Consider the following 25,251-nt stretch of genomic DNA (forward strand, 5'->3'; position numbering starts at 1 on the left):
GAATTACGGCTACAGAGGAGGAGCCTCGCGGAGTGATACGTACTGTGTGTGTATAAGGACCACAAATGGCACCTGTTCAGAGACGTGGTGCAGCTGTGAAATCTGTCTCTTTGTTATTATGCTCAGCGTCTATTAGTTTACATTTTGACTGCACAATTGTGAGCTTTTTGTTATGCACAAAAACAACATTGTTTTCTTTTATTTATGGACCATGATTATTTAATATATGCTGATAATTTATTTTTGAGTAATTTCTTCATGTACATCTACGCTGTATATAAATAAAAGTGCCCGTGTGACATCTGGGACACAGTGTGACTAAGAACTCTCTTTTTGTTCTTAACTTATGGCTTAAAAAAAAAAAATCGAGATATATATCTTATATCGCCATCCAGCTAAAAAATATCGAGATATGAATTTTGGGTCATATCGCCCAGCCCTACTTCAGAGTATGGAGCAGAGTGTGCAGTTCCGATCCCTTTGTAATTTTCCTCAGCTTTCATTAGCAGCCTTGTTCTGATTTTCTGTGGAAAAGTAACATCTTAAGAGTATCGCAAACAGACAAAGCAAACAAAACTGTACTTTCTGTTCAACAGTCCTCACTCTACACTACTGTTTGCTTTTAATATACTCTGGGCGTTTTTCAATTTTCTCCGTAGGAGTAGAGACACAAATGAATGTCTTGATCTATATCCAGCTTTATCTACTGCTGGGCAGTTTTATCACACAATACAATAAAACATGTGTTTGTTTGCAATTTTACTTTTCTCCTTTCTTTTTTTTTAGAAAAATAAATACTGACAAGAGGACTTGTTGCTATGTTGCAATTTCAAGATGAAATATGCACGTTATATTTTCTTTTCTAATTGAAGTATGAAATAAGAGGTACTGCTCAGTATGTCACTATAATTACTGCCTCTTGTGCCAGCTGAAGGTTAAAGCAGAATGGTACTCATTGACTTGGAGACCCATTGAGAAGGAAATTGCTAGCTCGAGCGTGGTTGATAAGGAAACTGCAATTTGGTGGCAGAAAGGGCAATTTGCTAGAATTGAGTTAAGGAGTCAGTGGCATCTGTACTATGCTTTTATTTATCTCTATATGCATCTCTTTAAAAATGCACATTTTTAATCCTGTTTATATCGTACTTCACATAAATACATAATATTTATAACCACCGTGTTTATTTGACACTTCAACAAAATATTCCATCCATCCATCAATTCTCTTCAGAGTCCAGATTCAAATACATGCACATGCACAAACATGAAAATGTTATGAAGATTCTAATGGAACCTTCAGGGACCATGTAAAACACAGATGTAACCTGGATTGGATGTTGAAAATTGCTACTGTGAGCCATTTGAACCCAGTTCCTCAACCCCTTGCAACATTGGGTTTAAAAATTTCAAGGTCACAGTCAGTGTCCATTTACATTTACAAACAATATAGAGGTCTTTACAGGCAACGGAAGTACATTTTGCAAAAATACTGTACAGTTTTTGTTTGTTTTATTTGATAAGTTCCCTTTTTAAAAACTCTACGATTCTGATTCTACAACAGCATGACGCTGGCTCCGTTTGAAAACTCTGCACACTGGTGACATTTTCTGAGACAAAGCACCAGTGCCTCTGGCAGGACAACTGAGCTATCTTGCCAACCCTGAAATGAGTGGCCCATTCAGTAATGACACTACAATGGCAGTGATTAGGAATGGAGTGTCTATTTATCACTAGTGATTGTAGCTCTCAGCAAGACCGGCAGAAGGTACAGTGAGAGAGGACATACAGTGCTGACAAAGGTTTTGCCAGTCAGACTTTAAGTCCTAGAAGACTCAATAAATCAGTCAGGAAGCCATTCATACCAATTTGAAAATATACCTAACGCACATTTACATAAAATAAAAAAACAAACAAAAGAAAAACAAGCCCCTAGGCAATCTTTCTACTCAATTGGCTTGTTGATTTCTGCATTTGAATCTGATTTATTTTTCAGGAACAGCTACTTGCAAGCCCTGCGTCTTACTGCAAACGGGGCAACCTAACCTTCAAACATGCCTCAACGTTAAATGAACTTAAAAGGCAAACCCTAAGGCTCTGAGAACGTAAACTAAATAGTAAAACTCACACTGACAAAGCAATTCAATCATCACGGTCTAAGTAAGACAAGAAGAAAGAAGATTAAAAACTGTGTCCTCTGAAAGGTTGCTTGTATATGACTCAATCTCAAATTTCCACATTAATGTACAAACGGGTGGAGGTACAGCTGACTGGATCTGATTGTGAGGCTGACTTTCAAACGGGTTTAACATCAAGACACGAATTTCTTTGAAGTAAACCAAATCTGCGTATTATGTTCACTGGGGCATAAGGCCTGAAAATTTGGCTTTTTACAAGATTTACAAAGTAATTTGTCCACCGGAGAAGCCGAATGCTTTTCTTTTATTTATTATCAAAGTTAGATTCCACATTAAAGCATAAAATTATTAGCTTTCACAAGCTATTAAGGCTCTGCGTTTGGCTGTTAACTGGACAAACACACCAGCTAATGTGGGGAAACTGAATTATTGAAATATCCCTGTTTCTTTGCACAATTCTAATGAACTTCACACTAAACAAAGACCAAAGTCCTCTAATTTCTGTGTCTGTGATTAAATCAGTTGTTCAATATTTATGCTAAAACAAAGTTGGCTGAATTGTGTGAATGTGTTTTAGGCTTTGAAAATGGGATTAGGAATTAGTGTTATATTATTACGTGTTAATGATTATCTTTCCTCCCTCCACTTTCCCCTCATCCCAAATGATGGAGGCAAATGTCCTCCCTTCCTGCTATGTTTGCTCAAAGAGAATTATTTAGTTTTTCGTTATATTTTCCAGTTCAGATTACTTATCTCAATGAAGCAGTAGATGAATCCTAATAAAAGAAGGAGGGATTCTCAAATCTAACCCAAAAGAAGTATCTTTAATGACTAAAACACTAAAAGCAATGTCATAAAGCTCAATTTACATGCGCTGCTTATCCTGGAGGTACGTTTATATACGATGCAGCAAGCATTAAAGCTGCCCCGCAAGCACAACCAGAAAATCTGGATAAGTGGATGACACCTGTTTTTATTTTTTCCCCCGCCTTGTCTCTCTTCATGGTGCTCAAGTTGAGGGTCTAATTAGGAGTCAACACAAGGCTGTCAGAGAAAAACACAGAAGTTTTCATCACCATTGCCATCAAGTTAAAAAGCTTGTCTGCATTTTCTCTGTTAGTTCTTCTCAACCTGCCACAGTGAAAAGTAAGCGACTTTCTGAAGAATGCTCATCAGTGAAAACAAATGTGCAGCTTTAAAGTACCATTAACGCACTGCTTCTTCACACCAAATCTAATATATACAGTTGATGTTCATGATATAAACCAATTAGCCACAAAATATAAATCACTGACAGATTAAGTAAATAACACAGATCATCAGGAGTTACGCGAGTACCCCTCATACAGCCAAAATAGCGCATTACCATGCAATGTTTTTTAAGGAACCTCAGTGTTATTGATGCATAATTTGTCACCTGCCATCCAAAATCTGGCAACTATAAAGCTATAAAGTAGCAGTTACTCAAATGGACACTTGTTGTGTTCCCTAAATGGGATGCTCAGGTTTTCTAGTATTTTTTTTTCAAGCCTGCTTTTTGCTAAAATAATATACTTAAAGATGTCTGTTGCTAAACTAGCTAGCTAGTCAGCCATCGTGTGCAAATGTGGTTATAATCCGGCTACTCAGGACTTAAAAAGTAGTACACAAACCAGGGGAGACCCCACAGTGCCATCATTCATTAGGTATCATCCACCTAAAATGTTTTGCAGTACAACTAACCATTCCCCCAACATCTGTCAACATTTCTATCCATGTCCAGCCATGTTGTGGCTGTATTAGCGATGTGCAGGGTGCAGGTGGTTTTAATTATGTGGATGATCTGTGTGTGCTCCTCTTTCTCCTTACCTTGTGGCAGAGAATAGAGAATGAAAGCTCATTTAAATAAGCAACTGCTTTTACCAACGCTGTAACTATTTAAAATGTGTACTACTGGGAGAAAAACTAATTATACTAGCTAATGTAATTTTTATGGAGGAGGAGCCTCGACAGGAAAAGAAAATAAGGAACAGAATGACTCATTGGGGTACATTACATTGGGGTACATACAATGCAGTGTTGCTGGTGGTGCTCTCTCCTTCTGTATTGATGTGTATTCAACAGTCAAAGGAAAGATTTCTGTCCTACTCAGCCCAGATTTGCTTGGGACACGAGCCTGATTGGCATGGCCACTGTGCTGCTGTGTGCCAAGGAGCTGACTAGACTATTGCCCAGTTGTGTCCTGCTCAAATGTTAATGTAATAATTTACTGCTAATAAAGAGGCATCATTGTCACTGGGCAAATGTCTGTTAGCATTACTGCCATCCAGATTCTGACTGACTGCTACATGCTAACGCCAAATCGGGCTGATGTGACAGACAAAATGACCTGATAAGCCAAGGATGGAAAGAGACGATTGCCTCTCCTACCAAAGCTGGTGATTCACACATGCTGGCTGGGATTGAATTTAACATTGCTAATTAAAATACAGATTCAGAAATCATCAATTTTCACTCTAATCTCCCTGGCTCTCACATACTGTTAAAGCTGCTGCCTCTGCTGCTCCTCTCCAACTTGCTGCTTTCAGGACATCGAGATGCGCCTGCGTTTTCTATTTCTTTTCTTTTTTTTTTTAAATATTGTGCAGTAATTATAGTCTTGATCAGTGTCCAAGTTGTGAGAGCAGTCTACAACATTAGCGTTAATGACCCTACCCGCAACCCTGTGGAGCATGCTAAACAGCTTTCTCTGACATAAAGGGAGCTCTGAAATTCAAGCCAAAATAGCGACTTCACAAAAAAATGAGCCCACTCAGCGCAACACTCAGGTGGGTGAAATCAGCATAATAATAAAGTTAATTGTATAATATTGCTCACAAATATTGGCTTTTTTCACATAACTATTCCTAAAAGAGGCTTACATAATGAATTCAGTGATTTTTTTTTTTTTTAACATTACAGTAGACGAGTACATTTCAAGAGCCCATTTCAAGAGGACCTTCCCATTTCTTACTGTTTAGTGATCCCACACTAATCAAAGTTACAAAACTATTCAGGCACAAGAACAGTTTTTCTTTTATTCTGGAAGCTTTTTTTTTTTACATCGCAATAGTTTGAAATGAAAGAAGCCTTTATCAGTTTTTGAAACCAAATTTTAACTGACAGATATTAGCCAGTAACGGTCATCAGCTGTGATACGTCAACTTTTTGCCCTCTTGTTACTAGAATAGAATAGAATAATCCTTTACTAGGGCTGTGCGATATGACCAAAATCTCATATCCCGATATTAAGACATCTATCGTCCAATAACAATATAAATCGCAAAAATGTAACATTTTCTGTAAATTCTGTGAATCTCGGGCAGCTCGACTTGCGTGAAGTGTTTCCAGCTGGGCGTCGCATACCTGGAGTCGAGTGTTTTAACCGATGCATGAAACTATACATCTTTAGACATAAGTTGTAACGGCCGCCGTTTTCTTTGTGAGTATTTATTACATGGCTTGCTGCGAGGAAAAGCCTGTTCTAACGTTTGAGTCTAAGGTTTATTTTTTAGCACCTGACGGCTCTTTTTTGCTTCTCATCTGTAAACACTGCATCTTTCACGTGATTCAGTTTATTTTGAAAAGTCTCAACAGGATCTTGAGCTTTATTGTGAAAGGTTTATGTGGAACATAAACAAGCGGACACGCAATGGTGCTACCGTCGTTGTTGGTAACCACAACGCATAAAAACAAAGGCTTGTCTGTCTGTAGTAGAGATGGCACGATACCACTTTTTTATGTTCGATACCGATATCATAAATTTGGATATCTGCCGATACCGATATGAATCCGATATAGTGTTTTTTAATCAACAAAACGGTTTTTTAAATATCTTGCTGCATTTTGTATAAGTTCATACTCAAGTTTAAAACAACAACTACACTAAAGCTATTCTGTTATACCTGTATGCAAAAAAAAAAATTTCATAGTTCAGCAATACTGATCAATCTAATAAACTTAAACCTACACCTTCCTCCCTATTCTGGTATTTTAAAGAGTACTTAGCGTAAATATTAAGCAACCTAACTAATAGGGTTCCAACTCCCAGCAACAACAAAAATAAATAAATAAAAAATAGGGAACCACCCCTCACGCTCCACCTCATGATGCTTAATCGACGTAATCAACCTTAATTTGATGCAGTGTAAAAAAAATGCACAGAAATCAATTATTTTTCAAGAATAATTAAATAGATTCAACATCTTTCTTCAACAAAATTGCAGACTGCACAGATGGTACCTTCCCAAAGGAAAAAGTACTATAGCTTACTAGGGTATATATATTAGACTTAATAGTCACTATATACAGTAATTGACTTCTATTCATTTTACATCAAATTAAAACTTTGGGTGTCAGATAATTATTTATTAAAAGCGAGACATTTTAAATGAGAATAAGAAAGAAAAGTATGTCTTTGTGCCCCCTTTTCCCTGTTAATGCCCTATCGGCCCCCCTGGCTAAACTTTGCTAGATCCGCCCCTGCACAGTTACCAGCGTCAGCTACGTAGAAAAAGATCCTGGAGTAGAAAGTAATATTAAATACATTCTAACAATAGCTGATCAAGCTTAAACGTGCTGCTGTTGTTCAGCCGCTGGTTTCCTCTTTCTGGTGCAAAGTGGGCCAAAAGCAAACTAGAGACACGGACTCGCGACAGAAAAGCCGATCAGCTGATCGTTAAGCAGTTTCATGATTGAAGTAGCAGCAGGAGAGGCAGTCGCTTGTTAAGCTTAACGCAGGAATGCTTTACAAACATTCAGAGATGGACTTACACACTTGCTTTACTTCTCTCGGGATAACTTTGTCGGAGATGAAATGCTGGGTTGCTAGCGAAGCTCCAAATGCTATCCAGACCACCGACAGGTCCCGCATGCCACAGCCGCTCTATCACGTGACCACACTGCTCCAACGTGCTAACGTTCTGAGGCGAGTTACGGCGTGTTGCAAGTTTTGTGAGGTGCTTTCGTGATATTTAATGGATCGGATTACATTTTTTATTTTTCTCCGATATCCGATCCAGTAATTTAGGTCAGTATCGGACCGATACCGATACGTAATATCGGATCGGTCCATCTCTAGTCTGTAGTTTAGTTATATTAAATATAAGAGAAAGAGAGAACTTAAGGAAATTAATATAGCCACTACAGTGACCATCAAAATAATGAAAAAATATTGCTGTAAACAGTTTATTTTGCGACACCACGAAATAAACGATAGCGTAAAATTAAACGATAGATGTTTTTATATCGTCATCCGATATATATCGTTATATCGAACAGCCCTACTTGTTGCACTCCCATCATGCATTTGTACAAACTGGGGATAACCTCAGTAAATAATTAATCCCAGTTGCAGACCAATAAAATGTGATTAAATAGTCAGAGAATATTATTGGCTAATGTTTTAAGTTTCATCATTTTATTTCTTTGAAAATTCTTTTTAACCCGAGTAATTAATGCACATCCAACTTCACCTCAAACATCATGTGTACACACAAAAGAGAGGATGCACTCGTATCGTAAAACATCTCCACTAAATGCATAAACTTGTAAATCAACAGCCTGGTGCATAATTCATCAAATACTGCCACGGTGATAAATTACAGCTGAATTACAGCCCAACCCATCAAGCCACCATCAGAGAATATTGGTCTCCCCGCATCTGTCTATTTTCAGAGCTTCATCTCTGTCTTTTGATGCCGTCTCCCCACACAAATGCACACGCACGCACAAAACTCTTGCGTGCACAGGTCTCTGCTCTTTCCTGGGGGCTGCAGTAGCTCCCCCACAGAGTCTTCTATGATAATGCTTGGGTCTCATGGGACTTTGCTCTACTCTCTCTCTGCTGTTATTATTCAGCCTGCTGCAGTCCATCTTCCTTCCTCCTGACTCTGTGTCTAACTGTCTGCCTCTGTCTCTCATCATATACCTCCCACTGTATTTGGCCTTGCTGACTGAGACACATCCTTCACTTTTTCCTCAGCGGCTGCTAACTCCCAAACTGCCAAGAAAAAAAACAAAGAGCTATTTGAGCTGCTTAATGCTTCAGCGTATTCATGCTGATATATATATTAACATCGAGTTATGCAGATTAGGTCATTAAGACAGCTAATTAACACACCAATTATATATTTATTTTTTTCAGTATAACAGTCTTCATGTCTTTTTAGTAGCATGAAAATTAAATTAAAGCTAACATCCAGCGACTTCCTTGCTCTAAGAAAATTTGGTTTCTGAATTATTTATAAAGACACCACCTTTATACTGCTTTCCTCCTAGCTTATCTGATCACCCTCTTATCAAATATGTGAATTGCTATGATCACCAGCTTGTTGCACACTTTGTCTACCTGCAGTGTGGTGCCGTGTAGGTGGTGTGCACCATGTTTATTGCAGCCTTTAAGCTGAAAACAGGTGCTGCTTATGTAGAGCTGAGGTAAACTGAAATATGAACATTTTTTGAGAGTATCATTATTACATAGTCATAGACTTTGTGTTTATTAAGACATTACAGTGCAACCTCATTGCACTTTTCAAAAAAAGTCTTAATATTCCAGAGATCTTTCCATATTAACATCTAAGATATTCAATACTATTTTTAAAGAACGTCTACATGTAAATCAGAGCTTGTGAAACTAAGCCAACCCTTTTCCCGCTGTAGTAGCCAGAATCCAGTGTCAGCGGTTGACTGTGCGAAATGGCTCCACAGGGAAAAAGTGCATGAATGATACAAAATGTGCTGGTAAATATCCGTAATGATGAACTACCCACACAAAACGTCCTTTGCCCTGCGCATCCTGGGACAGAATGTCAGCTCAGCTTGACCTCAGCTTAGGGGCACGGCGTCTTTACCGAACCGTCCCTCGGCATTGCAAATGACACCGTTTTTTTCCTCAGACGCCTTCATGACTAGAAGCAAGTTGTGTCTAATTTAGTCCAGACAGGGTGTCAGCGGGGGTCAAAAAACTGCTCTCTGGAGGTAAACAACAACCTTGCTCCAGGTCTCCTCATTACCAACTAATGTCACTTTTTCTTGTCCTCAAATGTGAGCACGCATTTGGAAAATAATCCACAAACAACTGATTAAAAACAGACTGGTTTGCAAGCCTTGAGATTAAAAATATGGTGGGGAACACCGCTTGTCTTTTTCAACAATGTGATGACATCTCCAAGTTAAGAACTGTCATCATGAAAATGCATAAAATAGTCAGAATATCTTTGTTAGCTTAAAATATTTTAGAATAACAACCTACACAAGCGCTCTATATTTGCCTGAGGCATTTGCAAAGTTGAACTCAGTCAACAGCTTTTTTCTCTGGTAATAAAAGTTACCACACATTTCTCTCAGGTTTCGCTCTGTGTTGCACATGTGTACACAGTAGATACACCGCATTGTTCAGTACTTGGTGGGACGCTGCTGGCAGTCTCTGAAATACTTGATGAAGTTGCTCATTCTCTTCTAGTCTCTCACCAAACTTTCTCTGCTCTGTGAAAGGAGTGCATCCCATGTGTCTGAAACTGTATCTGGACTGGCAGCACAAACTCTTTCTGGCCTCCGGACCGAGGTTCAAAAGATTAACAGCAACAACAATGTGCAATGTATCTGCGCTCATTCTACCAAAAAGTCAATTACATCTGGATTATAACAACACTCGTATAAATACACTTTGGTTATTTTCTCGACGCCGTGCTTTATGCAGCTGCAAATTTGATTTGGATGTAATGAAAGTGAGACCTCAAGCTAATGCCGATATCTCGAGCTGACAGAAAAGACTTTAGGGAGATTTGAAGAATTGTTTTTTTTTTCTTGGATGTTTTGGGGTGAGGCACGCTTGTTCAGCTTCCACCACAGTTTGAAGAAAACACTCATTGCTTCACTGCTACTGAAACAACCCCTACTGGGCTCACAGCAAGCAACCACAAAACTAAACAAGGGCAGAGGGAAAAAAAATGCAAAATAAACAAGACTAAGCTTGTGCTTGGATTGTCCGTGTGTTAAATCACTCACCCACTATTTAGTGTTTGCTTCAGAGAACACTGACAAGAGAACAAGGGCAGAGTGTTATTAATACAATTCTGACACTACTTGGATGCAACGCTACTACATTATCAATTAGTATCATTAGTCATAATTATCTGTTACATAAGCTAACAGCAGGGGACCTGAAACAAATGTGAGGGCACCGACACCACAAGTACACATCTCTCTCTGCAACGTGGGAATGAAGATTTATAGCACAAATCTGTGCACATATATATATATATATATATGGAAGCTTGTTTCCGCCACTTAAAAAAATTAAAAAATATCCATAACTCAAAATTTTGACTTGACTTGAAATTTCAAGTTAGCGCTGCCAATCAGTAATCACGTGAATGACGTCATTTCCTTGTAACCCGGAACCTGAAGCCCTCAGCTACAAATGCTACAGCTAAGCTACCAGTTTTACAGCCAGTCATGAATGCACAAATTGCTGAGTATTTTCAGCATGGCTTCACATTATATCCTTGCGTTATTAGCCGAATCATAAGGCGTTACTATCAGCAAACGTACTCTGGAAAGCGTCAATTTATAAATTGGTAGCTCACGATCCGGTTTTAAGTGTGCATTCCTCTGCGCCTTATCCTTCCTGGCAACAAAAAAATGACATCATTCACATAGATTACTGATTGGCAGCGCTAACTCAAATTTCGAGTTAATAAATCAAAATTTCGAGAAAATAACTCGAAATTTCCAGTTATGGATACTTTTTTTTAGTGGCGGAAATGGGCTTTCATACATATAACCATTAACAAGATGCAAAAATATAATAGGTACCATAGCCATTACTGTGCTAAAATATGCCATTTTTAATATAATAATTGTAAAATATGAAATGTAGTAGTAGCTCCCATGCACATATTTCCCACATCGCCAGTATATTTACAGTTTAGACAAACCCACAAAAGTCTGACTTTTTTTTATTTTCTCTTCAGAGCATGAGAAGAGACGAGCCACAGCACACCTGAGACGGCTGAGGAGTACTAAGTTCACCATGTACTCTTAACAGGTCAGAAAAATGGCATCATGTCCAGATCTGACAGCTCTTTCTTCCTTCTTCTGACACCACACTGGCAGGCTGCAGTGTATGCATGTGACTGTCAGCATCTCGACCTCCCTTCAGAAATAATAACAAGCTCCCTCCTCTTACGCACTCTGTCCAATTTAGTGGCACTCGGCTTACACATGCCAACATCCACGCTACTGAATCGTTCAGGGATGGAGAAATGCAGCACATGCCACGACATATAAAAAATAAAATAAAATACAGCTCATTACTCCAGTCTCTACCAATAACACCCAGGAGATTTCACACTAACTTGATCTGAGATGTGGAATCACAGGCCTGAGCGTGCATATTATCCAGTCATTTCGCCATCCTGGTGGGGCTCTGGAGCTTCGTCAATGTGGTAAATAAGAAGTTATTGCTGGTGGATGTTTCTAGTTATGCTAAAGAGGCTTCATAGCAATCATCAGCAAAATCACAGGGGGAAGATTCAATCTATAAGGAGCACTAATTTTAAAAATCACCAAAGGCTGAGCTTTAGTGAGAAGATGTGCACACTTCAGCTTCTGTGAAGGATAATTAATATGACAGCACTTCTACTTACTGTACACATTAGTCCACCTTGAACACAGTGCAGTTTAAAGATCACATTATACGTTTGCATAATATAAACAATGAATTGTTGGGCGTATTAACACATCTATTCTTGACATTTGGAAAATGTCATGAATGAAAAAAAAAAAAAAAAGGTAAAACACTACTTAATAATTCTGGTTTCTTTTTTAATCTCCTTGCAATTTAAGAAGTTTTACAGTACGTGTGAAAACCTTAATATCATGATTGATCAATATAAAAATAATCATATATGATATATATTGCCTAACCTATTGATGATTTATCAAACCCAACCTGACATAATCAAATATTTAGTGATTTTAATTGATCTGAAAGAAGATCTTCCTTTAATAATGGCTTAAAGTACATTTTCTTCATGTCATCTTAAAGCAGCGGTCCCCAACTGGGACCAGTTTGTGTCCGACAATATTTTCACGGATCAGCATTTAAGGTGTCCTGGATAAATACAACAAAATAAAACCAGTACTGGTACCAAAAAAAAGAAGACTTATTCATAACACACGGGAAAAGACCCAGGAAAACCGGGTTAATGATAAAAACGTTACAAAAATAACAATAAAAACCGATAAAACCCCTATAAAACCATAAATTTCACACCCGAGCCTCAACTCTCGCGACCTGGTACCAAACAACGACTCCCGGGGGTTGGGGGCGGCTGTCTTAAAGGGTCATCACCTGAAAATGCATTTATTCTTAGCAAACAGACAAAAACAATCCTTCCATAACACTCAGCAACATGATGAAACTGGATGACCGTAGATCAGAGCGATCACTTGCCACAATTTTGCTTTAACAGACTCAACACATAGATTTCTCGATGATGAATAAAAAGAACTGAGCCAGACAGAAAATGCCGTGGAGAGATTAGAAATAACTAAGTGAAAGAGCAGAAATGGAGGAAGGGAGGCTCTGAAAGCGTAATAAAATTTGGAAGGGAACATGAGGGAATACAGTCCAATCTTAAAGTCGACATTAATCACACCTAATTACTCGCTTTAATGGGAAAAGGTCTGATGAGCTCACAGAGGGCAGCTGCTTTACTTAACTGAAACTTAGTCGTCATACTGACCAAACCATTCTTTACATAAATAAATCTTCATCAGACTCAATAAGTGCCTCGGTGCTGATGTGTGATGATGTTGCCAAATACTTGTTCAGTCTTTATGCGACAACAGCTTGTAGAGAAGCATGGCACAGGCTAACACGGGTAGATATACTCTGGAGCTCCTTTTGTCTTGGTAAAAGGCTGAGCCGCCAGCATGGCCAGTCTGTCTGCCGAGTTGTTCATTCAGATATGCATCCGAAGCTTGTAGATGCTTCAAAGTCATATGATTAAGGAAGATTTCAAGGAATTTAATTTGTTCACATGGCACAGAGTTTTAAAGTTCTGTATTACTAAGTGCATTTGTTAAAAATATAAACGTGGGTATGTTTGGTTTCATTCCGACACAAAGAAGAAATCCTGTAGAAACGGGATAATAATGAGCAGCTGATGTCCAAGTTTCTCGGCGAAGAGGCTGAAACCTGCTGCAAACACTGTCAAGTCTGTGCTAGTGTAACACCGTCCTCTTCCTTCTGTCCTTGTTTCACTGCTGACAAGTTACAGAGCAGCTGTCACAACGTGTCAAGCTATGGCTGACAGACAGGCCTGAGCTGATAAATCTAACAAAGTGCTTTGCAGTGTGACTGGCTGAATCTGCTGACAGTAATGTAATTAAAAGAAAAATGTGAGCATGAAAATCCCCGTGTGTCCTTGCTCCATTCCTTGTACTACTGTATGCACCTTTAACTGAAATAGATTACACTTTATTTTATGCAAATCATAAGTAATTTGAAATTCTTATAAAAATTGTCATATACAGTGTGAGGTGTCACATTTTACAAAGTAATGCAATGCTCTAACCACATTCCATTTTTTGCTAGTGCAGTAATATCATGACTCAGCGCAAATTAAGTAATCACATTACATTATCACTACTATGTTGTTGTGCATTCTAATGTTAACACAACATTAGCTCTTTCAAACAGCATGCTAACACAAGGCTAGCACAGGCAATCGTTTTGAAGCCTCTCTCAGCTGGTTTTCAACTTCACTTTGTGCTTTTAGCTTTTTGTTCGAACTTTAACACTAAAAGAAAAATCTGTCAGTGTGTGCGACTATAGCCTCAGGTTTATATAGATAACTGGTAATTATGTGACTATGCATTTAAGGTTACATTATGAGTAGTGTGAAGAACTTTCTCCCAAGAGTAATGAAGTAACACAATGGTAAAGTAATGTGTAATGCAACACTGATTTTATATATATATTATTTGTAATTAATGTTATAATGAATCTAATTAAAACACTTCTATTTGTTATACATTCCATTTTTTTATTAAATTTTTTTTAAGGATTGCAACAAAATAATTTCTTAAATCTGAGAAAAATAAAGCATTTTATTTTTATTTTTGACTTCCTTGCTTGTTTTCTTATAATAATAAACAAACTACTGACCTTATGTGCTACATTTTTCCAGCCTTTGCTTTTATGCGGCATGTATTTCCTTAAGTGGCATTTAGAAAAGAAAAAAAAATGAGGCCATCAGAAAAATTTCTGTAGGCTCTCGACAAGCTTGGTGAAGTGAATCTGACAATCCCTATGATGAGCCAGTGTGCTGTTTTATATGTTTTATATGTTCAAACTGCAAAAACTAGTTCATTATCAAAATGACGACATTAAGAAAGAAGATGTAGAAGTCACTGTGTGTGTTTGCGTTTAAAGTGCACAGTTTACTGTACTTGAAATGCTGTAATTTGGGCGGAAAATGAGATATTTTTAAAAAATGTGACAAGTAATCAGATCTTACAGGACAAAGAACAGCACTTTAATGAGGACATGTAAATAATTTCAACTTTCCTGCAGAGAATAATTGCAAGCCTCTGCCCTGCAATGACAGCTGATGAAGACAGGAAGTGGTGAAGTTAACAAATTGTGGCATATAACACCCCTGACAAAGTGCACTGTGAAGTGTAAACCCGCGTTTGTTGTCTTTATTAGTGACACTGTGGCTGTTTGTCAGCAGCTGCAATTACTGGCCGTCACCAGCAGCCACAGCTGCAGTCATAGTTAAGAATTTTCTCTCTTCACTGGAAAAGGCCATTCGCTGTATTAACTGCGTGTGGGTGTGTGTCACGTCTCATTCCAAGTCCTTGGTATGTATCAGTGACATCTGTGCGTGCCATGAGTGAGAAAAATAACAGCTTTGATATGCAGGCAATAACAATCACTGTGCATTTCTTTACGGCCTCGTATCTGGCAGTGATCGACAACGTGCTGCGATAAAGCGCATCTCAAACGCAGTGGAAGTGTTTTTTAGGCCTCTGCTTTCCAGCAGAGCTGTTGACTGCATATTATTCAAATACAGTTCAGTGTTACTAGCATCATGTGCAGTATGCCACACGTGTCAAATGTAGTTAAGATTGGTTTTCTTGATAGAATTGTATCATGTCTCTATAAGGGTCTAATGGATTTGAAACCACATTCGACTTCATATATTAGAACAAAATGGGAGAAGGAAGGAGGGATAAAAATATTAGAGGAAGAATGGACGGCAATATGGAGATATCAGTGGATGTGTACCAGCTCACAAAAGTGGAGGGAATTTGGCTGGAAGTGCCTAATTAGATACTTTATAACACCTTCTCAGAAGTCTCATTATGATGATAACCCCCCTGCTTGTTGGAGGAACTGTGGAAATCAAAGTGCAAATCATTACCATATTTTCTGGGACTGCTCAATCTTGAGGGATTATTGGAGAGAAATACATAATGCCTTACAGGATATCTTTAAACGTGAAATACCTCTCGAGAGTAAGACTATGTTCTTTGGATATATACCTCAGGAATGGCCTAAATATGATAAACATTTAATAAATATTTTATTGGTGGCCTGTAAAAAGAATATCACCAGAAAATGGTTATCCCCAGAGAGCCCAAACATAAGTACATGGATGGAAATCACAATGGAAATTTATAACATGGAAAAGATAACAGCTTCTGTTAACCACAAGCTGGAGAAATTTACATCATATTGGGAAAACTGGGTTAAATATATCACGCCTCATAGGCCAGATTTTACTATTACAAACCAATAATTATGATGTATGTATATATATTTATAGGATCACCCCATACCAACACATCCGTGTTTTTTTTTTTTTTTTTCTCTTTTCTTAGGTTTGTTAGTTTTGTTTTTTGATTTTCGGATTATGTGATGGTTTCAATTACTTCTATCGTTGTAAGTATTCTTCCCTTATGACTTGGATGTAAATTAAAATACTATTTCAGTATTTAAGGCAGATAACCTAAGTATGAAGAATGCTTACATGATGTACATACTGTGAATGCCTGCTTTTGAAACCTTAATAAAAATATGAATTTAAAAAAAAAAAAAAAAAAAAAAAGATTGATTTTCTTCACCAACACACTCATAATAAACAAGTGTTTTTGGGGCCTTAACTGTCAACAAACAAAACAACTTCAACTTGAGACATTTGGCGTGCTGTCATAACAGGCAGTGAATTGGTATAATTACTGCCTAGCGTCTACAGTAGCCTACCATGATGACAGTCATAATGACATAGTTGTGTTTGCAAGCTTTGTGTAATTACACACTATTACATAACCACATTTTATTGACAAGGTTGGTCCGGAAATGACCCCTTTGCAAAGCATAAAAAAAAAAAAAACACACTGACAAACAGGCTCACACATTACCTATTAGCAGCAAACTCCCTAAAAGCCCTTCCTGGTTGCCGCTTTCGCTCAATTCAACATGATATCAGAACTGGCAACCCACGCTGCTTGCAACCCAGCCTTTACAGACTCGCTCAATGAAAGGGTCATGGCCTCTCTTTGCCTCCTCTCTCCCACATTTTTTTAATCTACAACACCCTTTAAACCCTGCTCCAGCACTCTCTCCTTTATTTATCACATTTTCTGCCCCACAAAGACCTTTCAGAGAGGCAGAGAATTTCATCAGTCGGTAACACGGCGTGGCTGGTGGCCACACAGGAAGCTTTTGATTTCTGCTGGAATGTCCTGAGCTTTGGAAAACTGTCAGACTCAGTGGACACAATGTCGCTGTTAAAGCACAAAAGCACAGCTTGAAATCAATCGAGCATGCACGGTCACAGCTGAAAACTTCATTATGCTTATGTAGTAAGAGTGTGGTTAAGCTTGATGGAGGGGAGGATGTTGCCCCCAAGTTGCCCGAAAGTAAAATGCGAAAAAAAAGAAAAAAAGAAAGAAAGAAACTTGACACTAAAATGAGTTTCTCACCGAATTTAGATCCAGGCTGGTCTTCACCCATTCCTTGGCATCATTATACTCATCCATCAAACCCATAATGTACAGAGTGTCTAGTGAGTCAACGACGGATGCTCCTCTCAGGCCACCTGCAAAAATCAGAGAAAACACAGTTATGCACGGAGACAAGTTCTGCTTGTTTTTAGGTTCTTTTTTAGCAGGATATGAGGTGAAAAGGTAAAAATCTCAACATGCAGTACCTGTCAACTATTCACACAACAACAAATCAGTCCAACAATTCGCAACATCCAACCAAATAAAGCTATTTCTGACTTTTCCACTGTGACTGCAAGTCTTTCTCAGACCACCCCGAGGTTTCTTTGTGTGGACAAGGTTTTTTCCCAGTGTATTCTTTATACAGCTGGTCGATCCTCTCCACGGTGAAGCAAAATACATTTTTATCGGTTAAATTTCTAAAATTAGTATACGTATGGGTGGAAAACAAGTCACTACTGCTACCTCTTATCTTATTATATGCATATACATGAGCTATCGGCGTGTTGCATGGAGTATTGTTTTAACACTGATGCTATTTTTACAGTAACTAATCCCTAAAGCGGTAATCTGTCCACTAAGACAGTATGCATTTCAACTAATTTTTTAAAAGGGTGGTTTAAAGAAGATTTGAAAAGAAAAAAAGTAGAAAGTAGAATAAATAACCGACAAATCATTACTTTATTTCCTGCTACATAAGTCAAAGTCTTCGAAGATGGATAACTACTGAGATTTAACTCTAAACCTTTAATGTGGTGGTTAGCAACAGCAACTTGACAGCGCGTGTGATAAAAACTAAAACATAAAAGTCTCCCTCGCGCCGAGCTTCAGTAATTACTGCAGTGATGTTGAATTATAATACAAAAACAGCTTTGAAAAGCTGTTTTTGTGAAAAGCATCTTCTCTCCGAGATTAAAGCATCTTCTCTCCGAGATTAAAGCATCCGCTACAAAGCACCAGTCACTGTAACATGAAAGTCAAGTCATTTAGGAACCAACCACCAGAGGGGAATAAAAGAACCTGTATACTGATTATTGCAAACATTCAGCAGCTGCTGCTGGATTTCCCGGAGTTTGTGCGCTTCCTGCATCGACTCTGCGTAAATGTCACAGTGTAAAATCTGCTTGTCTGCAGTGACTGTGGATGCACGAGTGTTTGTCTTTGTGAATCTCAAGCTATTTATTTCCTTTCATAAACTAAACGAGAAATGCTAACGGATGTTTATTCCATCCTTATGAGAGATTGCATGGTCCATTTTCATTCTCATATGACCAAATATTATGCAAATGGACCTGAAGCCCACAAAGACAGCGCGGCACAAAGGAAGAATACACATTACCCTTAATGAATTACTGTGTAAGAGTTTAAAGGCAAATTGGGGTTTGGAAGTTTAATAAGAAGAAAGTGGGACTAAACCGGCAGAGAATTAAACTTCTTGCGGGCTGAAAATGTAGATGAGGTGAAAAAATGCAATAGTGTGGAAACTGAACTGGTTAAGTAGGAGAGGTGACGAAAAAGCTTGCTGTTCATCTCTGAGAACTTAGCCTAGAGTAGATGGTTGGATTGATCTGATGCAACCATTCAGCAACCAGGTACATCAAAGACTTCAATTTTTATGAAGAATTATTTTCAAAGCTTGCCAAATATGTAAATCACAACCATGCCTTTAGGTGACAACACAGAACTGAAAAACTGAACTTTTTCAGATCCTGTTCTCAACAGACGCTGTGATTTTGTTAATGTTTTGTGTTAAACTGCTAGAACGACCTCAATACTTTTCTACTCACAACAGATAAAATTAGTTTGTGTAAGTGAAAATGTTTCATAGCTATAAACTCCACTTGGACATTTAATCGACCTTAATGCTCTGCAGTTTTAGCCCAGTAATGTTATTACTACTGATTCTGTCACTCTGTTCACATAATCATCCGTTAAACAAAGTAACAAAAAAATGTTTCTCCATATCTACAGCATATTCTATAGCTCTATATCTTAGCATATTCTATATTAGCTTATTTTATCTGGAAGGAAAGTTGCAATTAGGGCTGCCACGATTTGTCGACTAGTCACGATTACGTCGACTATCAAAATCGTCGACGACTGATTTAATAGTCGACGTGTCGTTTGAAGCTTTGTAAGATCGCAAAAGACGCAGGAATAATAGCAGGATTTAAGAGTGTAATAACGGACTGAAACAGAAGATGGCAGCACAGCATGTACAAGGATGCCAGCTGCCGTTAAACCCCGAAGAAGAAGAAGCAGCTGTGTCCCAGAATTCATAGCGCGGCCCAGCTTAGTTTCCAACAATGGCGGTAGCTAGTTAGTTTTAATATTACTCTTATTATTCTTTCTGGGTCACAAAATAAACGTTTAACATATTTTCAGGCGAGAATGTAGCTGTGTAAACCTCAAATATCTGCTCAGTTTATCAGGACACCACATATTTTCAAAAGCGCTCCGACGTTTTCGGAGACGTCTGTTACCCACTAGCTCGATAGCTAGCCGGGGGCTAGGTCACTAGCGCCGTGAGAACACCGGACTCCCGGCAAATTGTTTTCAAACCCACCGCCGTCTTTCGCGACTCAGGTTAAATATATATGAGTCACTTAGATAAATTAAAAATGTTATTGTTTGGCTTTTTTTTAGTATTTTATTTGTTCCTGAGTAAATCGGTTTGGCTGAGATTAAAGTTATAGTTTTTACACAGCTGAATAAACGTCAAGCAGACAGCTGATTATCAGAAGTGTGAGATGCTGGAGAATATACTCCGGTGTCCTGTTATATTTTAGATAGCAAGGAGTTTATTAAACTTCACCGAAACAATCTGCAAATTTCATTAAAATTGAATAAACTATCATCTTGTCTTTATTTTTAGTTAGCACCTTAAAAGCTTAAAGCTGTAAGCTAATGATAGTTATATAAGAGCAGATGCTGCTGGTGCAATAAGCTGTAGTTTTACGTCCAGTGGATGATGATCTGATTAGTCGACTAATCGCATAAATAATCGGTGACTAGTCGACTATCAAAATAATCGTTTGTGGCAGCCCTAATTGCAATAACAATAAATCCCCCATCCATTCATGTCCATGTCAGCATCCTTTCCCCAGCCACCTCCTATAGCAGTGGCCAGTGGGGCACTCCCAAGACAGCTGACAGATGCAATGTCCCAAGGGTGTCCTGGGTCTGTCCCAGTAGGACACAACTACAACACCTGACCTAGAAGTGTTCAGGAGGTCTCCTAGTCAGATGCCCAGACCACACAAAACTGTCTCCTTTTGATGTAGAGGAATAATGGTTCACCTCTCCTTCCTGAATGACTGAGCTCCTCAACATCCTTCTAAGGATGAGCCCAGCCAACCCTCAGATTAAGCTCATTTCCACTACTGTCATTGGTTCAGTCACTGCCCAGAGCTCACAACCATAGGTGAGGGTTGGGAAACTGAGAGCCTTGCTTTCTACTCTCAGGTCTGTCATTACTACAACAGTGTCACATTCATGCAGACGTTTGATCAATCTGACTGTCAAACTCCTGCTTCTCTCACTCATGACTTGGGGAGACTTGGGGCTCATCATGCAAGCTGGAGGTCATCATTTGATGAAGCCAACAGAACCACATCGTCCACAAAAAGCAAAGATAACATCCTGTGGACATCCTGTGGCCATTGACTGTGCCTTGAAATCCCTCAGAAATTAAATTATGATTGGAAGTCCAACACCCTACTGGGAATGAGTCTGACTTATTGCCAGCAATAAAAACTTTTTCGTTTTTCAGGAATCAAACAGGCCACAATACCAGGCCAGATACCTCATACTTCTAAGTACTCCCCCCAGGACACTTAAAGGATGCAGTCAAATGCATTTTCCAAGAGCGCAAAACATTCAATTCAATTTATTTATGAGCAGGCTCAAAAACCCGCCAAAGCAACTGTTGACAAAAGTGCTGAACAACTAAAAGAAAATATGTATATTCAAGGATATGCAAGCACCCTCGAATATTCCTTCCACCGCCCAAGAATGTCCTCAGTTGCAGTTAATACTGCTCCATCATGTGGGTAGGAGGCATTTTGCCTCTCCCGAGTCAACAGGAGCAAAAAAGAATAAACAAGTCGAGACATTTAAATCTCTCTCCATCAACTGGTTTGTTTAAAATCTTGTTTCAATCATCAACTCAGCTATTTATATCTTGAGCAGTTTCAGTTCTGACAGCATTTACCCTGCTCAACATTATTAGCATGAGAGCAAAACTCTCCGCTTCACCGTTTGCCTTTCACCTCGTCTCCATGCCTGTATGAATTAGCCGATGAGGTTAGCACAGATGAGTGACTTGGCTTGACTGAATGATGGAAGTCACACTCTTTGGCCATAAATCTAAAAGCATTTAATGTAAAAAATGTAGAGAAACATGATGTGGAGCTTTCTGTCTGGTAAATCAATTTTAAAGCCACATTCTTGTAATAGTACTCCCTTTGTTCCAGCACTGAAGTCCTGATGAGGTCGCAGTGTCATGGCTGTAGCTATAATACCATCTCACTTTTTAAACACCCTCTGCTGTGTTTTTCGTCTTGTTGTCGTATACTTTATATTGTCATCGACGGGGTAGTGCTAGCTTCAAGCAAGACTCACACTGCTTATATATGACCTACTATCGACCATTTACTGTCCGTGGTGTATAAGAGCGTGCAGAAACCGAGCGTGTTTTCAGATGCAACTCAAGCCTTCATTCTGTGTGAAGGGGAAGTACTGTTTTTAGTTTGTTTTCTAGCAGCCTTATCTCTATTCTGTGACAAATAGTAATGATGACAACTGAGAGGAGGGGTGTAATCAGATATCCAATGCCCTCTGGTTATCCAAACCCAGAAGCAGCTCTCTGTGGCTGCAGGCAAAACAGAGTGTGGAAAATTCCTATCGAAAACAGCACCAAAGCTAAGATGATTGATTGACTCTGAGGAGCAGACGGAGCAGATCAATCCATCATGGTGTACTCCTCCTACTTCCATGGTATAAGACCCTATTTATTTCTGTGGCCTTTTTTGCTACAAATGGAAGAAACCCTGAGGGGTCCTCTGAAGATGGGGGTAATTGGTGTGCCCTATTGTATTTATAAAGACTGATCAACATTCACACACACTGACATTCATCACAACACGATCTCGTTTGCATTCTCATGCATCCTGTTGCCCTCTTTAATGTATTTTACATATTTAATGCGAAGTTGAAAACAAACTGTACACACAGCACAAGCATTATTTAGAAACCAAAGCTGTCTCAGTTAATGCCTTGGAAAATAAAGAACAAACAATATAAGCATAAATACCCAACCGTTAGGAGTCAGCCTGAAATACTACTTGACATTAAATGGCCACGATTCGACTGATTTATGTTTGGGGTTGGACACGGTTTCTTAATGAATGACTTTAAAAACTGACTGTCAAATTGTTCATACATTTTCTCAAGAACTGATTAAGAAGTCATTAGTTCAGCAAAGGCTTGAATGTTTTATTTATTTATTTTAAATAATAAATTCTAAAACACAATATAACTTTTGAGATCAAATAAAAATATTTCATATGATTACTCAAAGTGTGCTTGGATACGCCAGCGTACTCGTGTCCTGCAAGCATCACTACCGGAAAGTAAGATGCGAGTGCCAGAGTGTGTGTGTGCGTAGGTACAAAGAGTACATGGAAATCCATTAGTAAGACATTGGCCGGTGGGTTTTCATTTATCATAGCTGTCACAAGCCAGTCAGTGTCGGTCGGCGGGGTTACATTAGACGGCCCCGGTCCACATGATCAATCACTCAGCACGCTCATGTTGCGAGAATTAGTTCATTCTCTCTTCTTCTTCTTTTCTATAAATGCATGCACGCACCACTGATAAATATGAATCAGGATAAGACACTTCTTTATTGAATCCCTCGGGGGATAGCTCAGAGGCAACATTTCCGCTCTAATTTCATTTAACCAGCACATACTGCATGCCAAATGTATGGTAATACTCCTGAAATGAAATCCAATGATCATTGTAAATTCCATCGACTAAGTACATTAAAAGTGCAATACTGTTAACCAGATAAGAATAATCAGATCTCAGAGATGGATCGTTTTAATACACCTATGAGAAAGACAAATCAGAGTTTATTTGTTTCTCATTGTTGCTGGAAAGTCACAGCACAAAGCTGAAAAAATAAAATATTACAAATGTGCTCAAAACTCGGACCGCAATAAACCGGGGGCCTGTCCAGGATCTATTGTACTTTTTGCCCTGGGGCAGTCAGTATAGGCTCGAGCTTCCCCTGTGACACTGAAATAGACGAGCGGTTCACAAACTGGATGGATGGATATTTAAACTGCCGGGTGGATCTAATTGATGCAAGAGCTGGGATTTACAATAATTGCACTGCCCCGTTACCAGTGGTTGCCAGTAACCAATTATCAATTGCAAGGCTAATAAGCATCTTGTTTGCACTAATGCTACCTGACACCAGTAAGACAGTAAGTGCATCAGTGTGTCTGTGTGATTTTAAAGGCATTTAGCTGGTTGCTATTCGAAGCACATGGTCTGCATCACAGATAAAGCACACAGGCAATGGTTCTGTAAGCGAGTGGGCTTTTGATGAAGAGCACCAACAGAGCAACAGTGGGGAAAGAAGTAAGTGGTTTTAGAGGGAGTAGGATTAAGTAGGGTTACAGAGCAGAACATGAAAAAGCTTGGGAGAAACACAGAGTGTGAAATGTCATGCCCATCAATCAAGATTGACTTTTCTGGAGGGCTGCAATACCAATTGTGTGCATTAGCCTCTTTCAGGAGAAGATGTCAGATAAGTCATTGAATATCAATAATGAAAGGACGGTGGATCATCTGGATATATACGCTTGTCCCTGAAGGTGCATATCACCGTTCATTAAAACGCATCTTTTTATGTCAGCCTGGTTTTAACTGCAATAACTACACAGCATAGACGTTATAGCACAGACAACATCAGAGTGATGAAGTTTGCATAGCAAGGAGGTTGAGCTCGGGGGGGGGGGGGGGGGGGGGTCCTGGTTAGCCTATATACGCCTTCAACGCCAAGCCAAGATAGGAAATTAATCAAAGTGATAAACGAATCGGATATTTTGAAGGTTTATTTTAATTTTAAAATATGATTATGGCATAATACGTTGGTAGACGTCCCATCAAACCTCAACATTATTTGAGGTTTGATGGCAGCCATTTAAAGATAAGCCAATAGTAAAAACTGTGCCACAATCAGTGGGGACAGTCTTCTGTAGCAGCTAATAGAAGCTACTTACTCCCAGATCCTATCCCACTTGCTACAAGATGATAGTCAGGAAACCTAATCCTCCTGATTAACATTTTAAACACATGCTACCAGTCACTTCACAGAACTAGGCTGCATACACAGGGCTTGTTAAACATGTTCAATTGAATCCTTATTTTCAATTAAGACTGCACAATTTGTTCACTTTACACTGGACTAATTTGTGCCTGCATAGTTCACGTCTACTAATCTCTAAAAAGACCGAGTCTAAAGCAATACAAACAAGAGTTACCTTATTTTTCAGTTTTGGTGCAACAAGCTACCAATTGTCTGGTGTTTGTTTCTCTTTCCTTCAACAAAGAATATGACACGTGTTTAAAAAGAACGTGAAAGAGCAGGCGGCAGCTGCAGAGACAGAGCTGTTTGCAGAGGACTTGTTACTGAGCTGCACTGCTTAAATCATAAGGCTAAGGAAAGCTGACCCTGCACCAAGAAATATGCAGAGTGTGTTGCATATTTCCAAACAACTACGCTGGGATAAGAAGAAAGGAGATGGAAGGGTCAGAAATCAGCTCAGTTCTTATTGAAGTGACAAAAACAATAGACAAGAGACTAGACAACTGATCTGCTGTTAAGAATTCATCCTTTATGTAGATACTGGAAAAACACATAAAAACAGCTTTTACTTGATTCAGCTGAAGACCCAAAACTGCCGAATTATACCTTTAAGAATTAAATTACCAAATCACCGTACGTCGCCATCTTTTTATCTGTATTTTGTTCTGCTTTTCATTTTGCTTTTATTACATG

At 38.8% G+C, this 25,251-nt stretch overlaps 1 protein-coding gene across 2 annotated transcripts in view; it reads right to left on the reverse strand.

Moving 5' to 3' along the window:
* LOC146659467 (mannosyl-oligosaccharide 1,2-alpha-mannosidase IA) overlaps positions 1 to 25,251 on the reverse strand; it is a 204,139-nt gene that overhangs the window by 75,567 nt on the left and 103,321 nt on the right. For both annotated transcript variants that reach the window (XM_085423530.1, XM_085423531.1), the window contains exon 3: positions 17,157 to 17,272. In XM_085423530.1, the coding sequence (XP_085279656.1) occupies positions 17,157 to 17,272 (116 nt within the window). The remainder of the gene's footprint in view (positions 1 to 17,156; positions 17,273 to 25,251) is intronic.

The sequence above is a fragment of the Rhamphochromis longiceps genome, linkage group LG11, assembly GCF_057381845.1.
Source record: "Rhamphochromis longiceps isolate RC_006_pf linkage group LG11, R_longiceps_female_GT1.1, whole genome shotgun sequence".
NCBI lineage: Eukaryota > Metazoa > Chordata > Actinopteri > Cichliformes > Cichlidae > Rhamphochromis > Rhamphochromis longiceps.